Below are 11,329 nucleotides of genomic sequence, written 5' to 3' on the forward strand. Positions count from 1 at the left end.
CAGTAGTGGTAGTTGACATCCATTCCAAAAACAAGTAGAAACCCAAGGCATAACACATATATATGAGCGTCTCATCTCTTTCTAGTAGTGCCCTCTTTTAAAACTATTATGTACTACGAAAAAACGAAAGGGAGCTTTTAAGTTTGACAAGACACTCACTATATGATCTGAAAAAATTTGATGATTGCGGACATCACGCCTTTTCTGTAATGAAGAAAAATGTGGTGTTGATACATATATTATCAATCTATAATCTGTATATTAATCATCTATAAACGAGCTTTTCTTTATCAGATACATGTAAGTCATTTATTTGTATCAATTTCTAATGACATATCGAAGTGAACATAGTTTATAAATGCTCGCAACTAATAAAACTAACAACAAAAACTAGGAGTTGAGGGACATTTGAACTGTTTGCACAAATCAAGTACGCTGTCAGTTATCCCACTCGGCGCCCTCGTGAGGCCGCGGGTTAAGTAAGCCTCGTTATTAAATAGAAGAGTCTAGGAGGAAGAGCATTCAGCTGGAATGGTTCGACAATCACGTCAACTTAAGCGGTGAGTTCAAGGAAAATATGCCGGGATTTTACTTTAAATTTCGCGACTCCGTCAAACAAAGGCTTTCCTGTCCTCTGTGCCGTCTTCCCATGAAAGATCCTATTAAAATTATCACATGCGGACATCGCTTTTGTGACACATGCTTGCAGGAATATCTTAGGTAAGCCGACTGTTCAAGTTATTTTTAATAGAATATAGTGACTTATGAAGAAATTTCAATTCATATAAACGTACCGTCACATATAGATTACTTCATTTTTTCTTCAATGTATAGCGAGAAAAAAACTGAATTAAGATTTCTAATTTTTTTATTATGTAAATAAATTACTAATAATATATGTTAGATGTACGTACGAAGAGAGAGATTTATACATTCAACGTAATCAGACTAGGCATTTATAATTTTAGCCCATGATTATATCGAGGTTCCCAAATCTCTTTCAAAATCCCTTCATTCCATCGAAGCCCCCAGTGGCACAGCGGCATGTCTGCGGGATTACAACGCTAAAAACCGAGTTTCGATACCCGTGGTGGGCAGAGCACGGATAACCAATTGTGTAGCTTTGTGCTTAACTTCAAACAAACATAAGGAAGCTAAACTAAACTAATACAGTTACAATCTTTGAAATACATGTGTCAGTTATAAAATCTAAAAAACTACAACAATAGACTATAGTGCTTAATATATCTAAAAACCTTATGTAGTCATACAGATACTCAGTGCAGTGGCGTAGTGGTAAAAAGAAATTGTGCCGGAGCGCCATCTAAATCCTAATCAATTTACCAAATATAGGCTGCATTTTAGGCATTTACTTTGTTTATGATCACCAGACACTTAAAAATTAAGTTTGAATAACCTACTGACATATCTGAGTCATAAAAATACAACTTATATATTATCTGTAGTTCATATAGCATCTCCAAATCAAAAAATATTATTCATATAATATTTTATTTTCTAAGTCAGAAAAAAAAAAAAAGGTAACGGAAAGGCGCTTCCAACCTCACAGGCCTCACTATACATCAGTAATGTTGTGTGATTCAAAGACTTTGATTAAAAAGTCTTTTTGAATCACAAGTATATTAGCTCACTTAGAAGATAGATTTACGTATCTTAAACTTTAAGAGAAAACCTTTGAAGCTTTATGCTATCTGGTACAGATGTATCTCACTTGTGATGTAAACTTCGAAACCTGGTAGGCCTACATATGTACGTTGAAGAGACAGAATGTGCCAAGAAAAAGTCACAGTTAAAATACACCCTTAGGCAAGTAGGTGGTCTTCCAACTCATACAACTGGGATATTGTTTCTTTCCCATATAGTCTGCCTTTTTAATTTTTTGTTCTTTCCATTTCCTGCTGCTTTCAGTTTTAATACCCGGATGTTTTATTTCTGGGTGTTTTCTCAACAAAAATGAATCACCCAAGCCTAAAAAATGTATAATTATGTCTTTCTACGTAAATATATAATTCAGTTCTGTTTTAACGCCCAAACTTGTGAATATTTGTAATGAAATAACAACGTTTTTTTTTGTTAGGAACTAGTAATTTCTGCATAAAACTTTAGTTAAATTAATTAAATACCGCAAAGAAAATTGGAGATTTAACATAAAATATTACGTTTTAATTTTCCGTATGTGAAATAATATTTAGAAACCCGGATTCTAGCGTTGTAAGTTGTAAAAAATAAGAATGTTTTTTAGGGTTCATACCGTAACTTGCAAGTTCTAATATTGCACATATAATAGATCTCAGAAAAACTTTTGTCTTCCCTCATCCACCATTCCACCAACCGACGAGTTCTGGTACTAAATGGTTCTTGGGCAGTGATTTATGAGGGACAAAGGATAGGTCTGAAATGCTATTTTTACAAACCCTTGATTTGGAATTCGAAATAGAAAAATTAAATATAATATGTAAAAAAAATTACACTTTACATAATCTTTATTACGGATTCTAGGTTTTACTGGTTTCTAAAGTTTCGCTAGATTATGGTATTTAAATCGCAGTTTTTGAGAAGTTAAAAACATATATCAAGGCCCGGCATGGCCAGGTGGTTAGGTCGCTCGACTCGCAATCTGCGGGTCGCGGGTTCGAATCCTCGTCCCACCAAACATGCTCGCCCTTTCAGCCGTGGGGGCGTTATAATGTTACGGTCAATCCCACTATTCGTTGGTAAAAAAGGAGCCCAAGAGTTGGCGGTGGGTGGTGATGACTAGCTGCCTTCCCTCTAGTCTTACACTGCTAAATTCGGGACGGCTCGCGCAGATAGCCCTCGTGTAGCTTTGCGCGAAATTCAAAACAAACAAACATAAATCAGATGACAAGTACATAAATATTTAGGTTATGTTATTAAGACTAGGTCTAGGAATATTGGGTACCAAATAGGTTAGGCCAAAACAGTAGCATCATTTTTTAGCGAAACATTGGAAACCAGTATTCTTAAAATTTTTGATAACTGTCATAAAATATAAAAACAGTCTTGAAATTTGTGATAACAGTCATATAAAATATAAAACAGTCTTGAAATTTGTGATGCATTAATTAATTCAGATAAACTTTTGTCTTTCATTGTTCAGCCTAGTTCACGAGTTCTGGAATTGCACGAAAGGCCTCCTGGGCAGTTTGGTTTGTTCTGAATTTCGCGCAATCTGCGCTGGCTGTCTCTAATTTAGAGGAAAAGCAGCAAGTCAACAATACCCATCGAAAACTTTTACTAACGAATAGTGGGATTAACCGTCACATATAATGCCCCCATGGCTCAAAGGGCAATCACGTCCGGTGATAGGGATTCAAACCCGCGACTTGCAGAATGCGAATCGAGCGCGCTCTAACCACCTGACAAAAAATACGTTCCCCAGGTGAGGCTCGAACTCACAACCCCGGCATTTCTCACCAATACTGCCTTATAAGTACCGTGCGCTAACCAATTGCGCCACTGGGGATTCTGGTTAGCGATTTTAGGGAAACAAACATGGATTTGAAACGTTTTTTTACATGATTCTGATTTGGAACCAGCAATGAATAAACTAAGAAGGTTTTTATTTTGAGGAGGACGACATTTGCAGTTTACGTGTTTTTTTATTACAAAGTATATAAACTTATTGATATTTATCAAGTGTGGGTACGTTTATTTTCTTACCATACGAACGTAAACATTTGCCAAAATATCTCTCTGGCTTGGAAACAGATCTTAGCGTGATTTAAAATATAACCTAGCAATACGTTTTGTACGAATTAGTTTAGACACAGTTACCGTACAAAGTGCCGGCGATCAGTCCTAGTTCAGCACATTACTTAGTTGAAGATATTATCCGAAAAGTAAGTTAACGAATTATACAAACATTTAAAGTATAAATTACAGGTAAGTAGTTTTACGTTTCTTTTACACCGATATCCATTCTTAGAAATCTACAAACAATTTTTTACATTGTTCATTGCTCAAGTGGCTACTTCAGTTTTTATTATTATTTTATAGATTTAATAATATTTACGGTCTAGATGTGATCGACGTAATTTCGAACACATTTGTACCTTACAATGTTGTTATATGAATTTCCTACACGTCACATTACACCACTACAACAGTATTATATTTTATTACCTTTGATAACTAACCCTTATATAATTTCTTTTTTTTTTTAGATTGCACCACTCTTGTTTTTTTTTTTTAATATTTTGCTAATCATTTGCGATTTAATTTTATATTTGGGCATATAAAAAAAGATTAATTTAATTATATCGAGCTATTAAAGCCCAAATTTCTCAGCGGATACAAAGCGATATGGTGAAACTGTGAACGTAGTTTTGAAGTTTAAATGTAACATGGTATAGACCTTTGGGCATGTGATTAGGGTTTTGCAAATGTTTGACCTCTTTATTCAGATAAGCCGCACTGAATTTTTCATAAGTATTTATGCGAGTATACTTTAGACTTCAGTCATCCTCGTTGCAAACGTTTTATTCCTAACGACGTGGAATGAGTTAATTATTTAATATGAAGACAAATACCCTTGCACAGCTCTTAGAAATACAAATTACGACATCCTGTAAAGTAGCCCTAACATATGATATTTTGGAATAAATTATTTTAATTAGCGTTTATATAATTATCTTGTTTTAAATCGTGCATGATGTAACAAAAATCAGTAACTTACGCAAAATTTTGCCCTTGTTTTACCGACTAACCGCAACATTATTCATAAATGTAGAGAAATGTATGTCAATTCCATTTTTAACATTCGTAATAATATAAATAATAATTACTAAATTATGATTTTCTTATAATAATTATAATTACCGCATATATGAATAGCGTTTCAGATAAACTTTTGTCTCTGATTGTTCAGCCTACTCGCGAGTTCTGGAATTGTACGAAAGGCCTCCTGGGTAGTTAGGTTTGTTCTGAATTTCGAGCAAAGTTACTTGAGGGCTATCTAAGTTAGCAGTGATAGGCTAGAGGAAAAGCTAGTCAACAACCGTCACATTATAACGCCCCCACGGTGATGTTCAGTGATAGGGATTCAAACCTGCGACACGCAGAATGCGAATCGAGCGCGCTCTAACCACCAGGACATGCCTGACAAAAATACGTTCCCCAGGTGAGGCTCGAACTCACAACCCCGGCATTTCTCACCAATACTGCCTTATAAGTACCGTGCGCTAACCAATTGCGCCACTGGGGATGCTGGTTAGTGAGTTGAAACGTTTTTTTACATGATTCTGATTTGGAACCAGCAATGAATAAACTAAGAGGGGTTTTTATTTTGAGGGGGACGACATTTGCAGTTTCCATAAACTATGGCAATTCCATGTTTTCAATTCCATTTGTAATAATATAAATAATAATTACTAAATTAAGATTTTCTTATAATAATTACAATTTGGGCATCCATGGTGCAAGAAAAACACGCAGGTTCAAGAAGTCTTGACAGAAATGAATAAAAAAAACCTATAATTTTAGGTATGGGAAATCAACTGAATTGAAACTGCACAAATGAAACTACACTCTCTGGGGAAATAGGGAAATACCCATATTAAACCCAATACAGTCATTTGTAAAATTGTACATAAATTTGGTTTTAATCGCAACCATATCGTGTGTGTTATACATTTGTTGACTTAGATTAAGATGAGTCTTTATTTGTACAGTGTTTGATTATTATCATTATTATTTTCTTATTTGTTAAGCACAAAGATAAGACAATCTGTCCGTCGCGGGAATCGAAACCAAACTTTTAGCGTTATAAGCCCTCAGACTTATTTCTGAGTCACCAGGGTATAGTATGTAATTAATTATTAATATTTGTTTGATGTGGAATGTAACACGCAGGGCTGAAAAAGCGAGCATATTCGGTGACGGATTCGAACCTGCAGGTTGCAAGTTGAGTGCCCTAACCACCAAGCCATTCCATGCCCTGTAATATTTGTACTGTAGTTCAATAATCAAAACCCCCCAGTAGCACAGCGGTATGTCTGCTGACTTACAACGCTAGGATCCGGGTTTCGATACCCGTGGCGGGCAGAGAACACAGATAGCCCATTGTGTAGCTTTGTGCTTAATTAGAAACAAACAAACAAAAAAACAACCAATAATCAAAATTCATGTCTTATTTTTTTCTTTGCACTTTTACCGTTGAGTTATATTGAGCTCATCTTCTGGTTAAAAGTTAACTTTCTTAGTTTAATGGAAATATTTTATCATTCTAAGTTGGAATAATTCCCAGTAATATAGAATGACGCAGAAGAAACTAAAGTTAGGCCTACCAGAGTTAGGCCTACCATCACATTCGTTTTAACAGTGGTTTTTAATACATATCTTGGTTGTACGTCGGTAACGTGAACTCAAATACCACTAGCGAGGAATTCAATGAATGTTCTTTTTATTTAAAGTTATTTTAACCTCTGTTTTAGAGACATATTTTAGCTGAATTTTTTTAAAGTTTCACTCCTTTAATTAAAAGAAAATATTTAAAACCCTGTTACACACGAACTTAGATTGTAGAATATGAGACGGAATAATATGTTTGTAGTTAAGCACAAAGCTAAACAAAGGTCTCTCTGTGCTCTGCCCACTACGGGTATCGAAACCCGGTTTCTAGCGTTGTAAGTCCGCGGACACGCCGCTGTGGGGCGAGGCAGACTAAAAACTTGAAATTAAAAAGAGTTCATAATACTATCGCCGGTAATGCCATCTACTGAGTTGATATTCTCACTAAATGTTAATTTGTATGTTATTAAAAACTGGTATTCCCTAAGCCTAATCCTATATCTAAGTTTAACCTAAATAGAATTTTTACATTTCTCTGTCTACGCGTATATGTGACTATATAATATATATCCTTTGTATTCCCTAAGCCTAATATTTTATCTAGTCTAACCTATATAAATGTATCTATATAATATATCAATATAAAATTACAGACATGTGGTTGCTGCCAATAGTTTTTCTGTTGATAGTAACCACTTTAGGGTAGAAGGACATAACAAATATCCCCAAACCATATAACATGATATGTACAATGCAGAAAAGGTGTTGGAGCAGAGCTAAATTGGCCTGATTTGCAGATCTTAATATACTCAAGTGTAATTCACTTACATCTACTTACGTGAACAGGTTTTTCTTATATACTCGGGCACGTCCTTGGGGCAAGGCTGTAGGCTCACGTGACCGTCCCTATTGACGACTGTGAAAGAATGCTTGGATGAATAGACTGAACTGGTTAGGTAACTTTTCACCATAGGTTAAGAATCTGAGACAAAGTTGAATGGCGGTCAGATAAGATCTACAGAAGTCGTGGGATAAATTTGTAGAGAGGAAACGTTATTGATTCGTGATTTTATTTTTCTGCCAATGGTCATTCTACTCGTGCATACCCTAAACCGTGACCCGTGCTTTACGTACTTTGCACGGTATATTAACTGCTTTTGTTACTTAGGTATTATTTATTACAACTGTTCACCAACCAAGTACATTACTGCTTTTTTTACCCGTGAGTGTATTATTGTAAGCTATATTCTAATGTTAAATAGAGGAAGCCGCGGGTCTTAATGATGGCTTTAAGATCAGAAGGTCCTATAAAATAGGCCTAGAAAGTTTTAAGGATGTGACCTCAAGTTTTTCAAGTGTATTCGAAGCTAGATCATAAATTCGAGTCAATGAGTTAGCTATCGTGGTTACTTTGTACAAGTAAGTTGATTTTGTTTTACGTCAGTTAACGTCATTTGTAACATAGGCCTACAGCAATTTACGGCAGCGTACAAGTTTGTAAAAACTTTATAGAAAGAAATAGAGTTATTTATTATCGTTACGCGCACTGAACGTTCAATTATTTTCACCAGATAAGTTAAATGAACCCGCCAACACAAGAACAATGTTACATCAGTATGAATATAGCTCAATAGAATAATATATTAATTTCGGTGAATATAATCCTGGCCTGCGATGAGTTAATGCGACAGAATTAATGCGTATCGAATTGTAAATTATTAGTAAAAATATGTAGACTCATAGCTTTGTACTTTAAAACAAATACTTAGGCCCAGCATGGTCAGGTGGTTAGGGTGCTCGAATCACAATCTGAGGGTCGCGGGTTCGAATCCCCGTCACACCTTTCAGCCGTGGGGTTGTTATAATGTGACGGTCAATCCCACTATTCTTTGGTAAAAGAGTAGCCCAAGAGTTGGCGGCGGGTGGTGATGACTAGCTGCCTTCCTTCTGCTAAATTAGGGACGGCTAGCGCAGATAGCCCTCGTGTAGCTTTGCGCGAAATTCAATTGTTTTGAAGTTACACGAGGGCTATCTGTACTAGCCTCCACGGCTGAAAGGACAATCATATTTGGTAGGGTGTGGGATTCGAACCCGCGACCCTAAGATTGCGAGTCAAGCTCCATAATCACCTGGCCATGCCGGGCCTAATGTTGAAAGAAAACAACAACAAATAAACAGCCCAGCGTGTCCTCATCAGGCACTGTTGTCAGTTGAAAGTTGAAGAAGTGGATTTCCGCTGATTTCACTACAACTCGAGAGCGGGAAAACCTGTTCTCCACAGGAAATCACGACAGCTACTGTTACAGGGTTGTATTCAAAATGCCACTGTTGTTGTGATTGCATATTATCTGTGCAACCAGTCGAAGTGAGTTACAACAAAGAAGGTTTAGTGAAGTCGTTTACCGTGTGTTTTTGTCTGTTTATCAAAGCAGATGGAATAATACAAGAACGTGTATAACTGGTACAAGGGGATTACGTGTAATACAAGAACTGGTACAAGGGAATTACGTGTTTTAGTCAGATAGTAAACGGCTCGACTATAGCGAATCCACGATTTGTCTCGTGTTCTCGTTTCTTGTAAAAAATGGGAACAACTCAAACATCGACAACGTTCACTTAGAGTCCGAGACAACTCTGCCGCACGCTGCTACACACAAAGTATTTTCGAAGATTGGACCCCCCCCCCCTTTTTACTACAAAGCTGTATTTTCTTTTTAAAAGGTACCCACTTAAATACCGAATATATGTCAAATGTTGAAACAGTTATTTGTGGGACAACGCTGTCGTTTTTGATCTTGTCTCAGCGTGAGAGACCAAACGTTGTACTGAAATAAATATGTTAGTTCTATTCTTCAAACAACTGTTTCAGAACTTTACATACAAAGTTCTATGTTTTTCTTGAACGTAGTAAACGACCTAATGCCAAATAATGAATGACCGACCGGTTCATATGTATAGGGGTGGGAAGATGAGTGTGAGATATCTATTTCATCATGGTACAGATAAAGATACTGTACGCTTCCTTCTAGAAACGCACATTTATTGGCTGGTGTAAGGCTCGTGATCGTACCTCAACTCTACGTGCTTGTATATTGCGTATTCTGCTTCTTTTTTTGTTGTTGTTACAAAATATATGCATTGTCATAATGGGTTGATATCAATCGCAGTCGTAAAATTATGAATAAAACGTTTTTATTGTTTTTCGTTGAAATGAATTAATGATAATAAAAGCATGTGGAGCTGGCTCATGAAACAGTGACGTCAATATACTGTAGTCATTTTTCTGGTAATATTTTATCTTTCTTCATTAAAGGATACCTTTCCAAATAAAAATAGACTATTCCCCTCGCCAGCAGTTACTTTTGTAACAATGTGATCTAGATAATTGACCAAAGAATGTGGGTATTTAGTAAATTCCGTTCTTCTGATTAACACTGAGGTTACTCTTTGCTTGCTCGTGACAGTTTTCACGAAAGAGTTCTCAAGAAACATCACAAAGTCATCAGAACTAAGCTCAACAAAATAAAGCGCCACTGAACTAAGTCTCCCAAGGAGCATCTTCTACTCAAAACAATTAAAATATAATTGTATTGTAATATAGTTTACATAAGATGGATTCCGGGCACTGTGAAATACAGCCGGGGCACGGGCCTTTTTGGGCCGGGGCCCAATAACGTCCGTGTCTTCCATTAGGGCCAGTTAAACTGAATGGTATCCAAGTAGCACCATGATAGCAGTGGAAAAATAACAAATTTGAGTAGCTGGAGTAGTGTGTATGAGAATTAAAATGTTGTGAATGTATTACATCACATGCAAAAAATGCATATATTTAGGGTTCATTAACAATGCCATTCGATGAGTTAAATGTAAAGAATAAATAAATGGTCCGATAGGTGTCACTTGTTTTAACCACTCGCACCAGTGTACAGTAGTGTGTTGCCTGTCAGACTCCAAGTAGACACTAAATGACGTCACATAAGGGGCGCTAACGTTGCAATTTGTACTATTATGACGTCAGTAAAATGTGCGCAAGATAAAGAATCACGAAAAAACAATTAAACACTCTGTAGGCTAGAACAAAGCATGACATATGAACTTCAAAAGCAAGAAATTAAAATATTTGTTACTCTTAATATTGGTTTTATTTAGTCATTAAACAGAACACCTTGTGGGATCCTGCGGAAGTACATCTGCCATATAAACTGGAACTCAGGTAATGACCGTGTTGAAATACGTTCATTAATTATTTTCACATAATTAGTTATTTTATAATGTCCAAAACCCAGGAAGAGATCTATCTCGTAGTGTGTGCCGTGTAACGAAAAGCGTTTCGTCTTAAGCCACACCATATGGTTGCCGTCTAGTGGCGACTCTTAACTCACGCATTCATTTTTGTAAAGCTAATAGCTTATCTTGTACCACGTCCCCTTTTAGATACCCATAAAAAGTGCGCACGGAACGGCTATTTAGATGAATGATATATAAGGTCAGTGACTGATCATTGCCGAGATTTCTCTAAAGAAGAAGAGACCTGGAATAAGCTTTTCTTAGAAGCATTCTATAGAAATCCATTCATAAAATTTGTTTATTTTAATAACTTTAACTGGTTTCTTTTCAAAAAAAGATTATTAATTTGTTTTCTCCTTTTTAACATTTTACGCAGCAAATGTGCAAGTGTGTTTTAATGAGTGTTGTTCTGATATTACTGGTAAGTTTTGAAAGAATAAAAATGTGTAAGTAATGTTCTGATATTCCGGTAAGTTTTTAAACAACAAATGTGTAAGTAATGTTCTGATATTCCAGTAGGATTTGAAGTACAAGTACGTGGATATTGTTCTGACATTAATGGTAAGTTTTTTAAACAACAAATGTGTAAATATTGTTCTGATATTCCGGTAAGTTTTTAAAGAACAAATGTGTAAATATTGTTCTGATATTCCGGTAAGTTTTTAAAGAACAAATGTGTAAATATTGTTCTGATATTCCGGTAAGTTTTTAA

The 11,329-nt window shown here is 35.8% G+C and overlaps 1 protein-coding gene and 2 non-coding genes across 3 annotated transcripts in view; 1 reads left to right on the forward strand and 2 right to left on the reverse strand.

Annotated features, from left to right (window-relative positions):
• Positions 1 to 417: 417 nt before the first annotated feature.
• Positions 418 to 11,329, forward strand: part of LOC106462564 (TNF receptor-associated factor 4-like) — a 47,930-nt gene continuing 37,018 nt past the window's right edge. The window contains exon 1 of the mRNA XM_013922501.2: positions 418 to 720. Within this exon, the coding sequence (XP_013777955.1) occupies positions 578 to 720 (143 nt within the window). The 5' untranslated portion in view covers positions 418 to 577. The remainder of the gene's footprint in view (positions 721 to 11,329) is intronic.
• Trnai-uau lies at positions 3,414 to 3,505 on the reverse strand. Its single transcript is given in 2 exon segments — positions 3,414 to 3,449; positions 3,468 to 3,505. It is a non-coding gene; the product is annotated as a tRNA-Ile (tRNA).
• Positions 5,154 to 5,245, reverse strand: Trnai-uau. Its single transcript is given in 2 exon segments — positions 5,154 to 5,189; positions 5,208 to 5,245. It is a non-coding gene; the product is annotated as a tRNA-Ile (tRNA).

The sequence above is a fragment of the Limulus polyphemus genome, unplaced genomic scaffold, assembly GCF_000517525.1.
Source record: "Limulus polyphemus unplaced genomic scaffold, Limulus_polyphemus-2.1.2 Scaffold1197, whole genome shotgun sequence".
Taxonomy (NCBI): domain Eukaryota; kingdom Metazoa; phylum Arthropoda; class Merostomata; order Xiphosura; family Limulidae; genus Limulus; species Limulus polyphemus.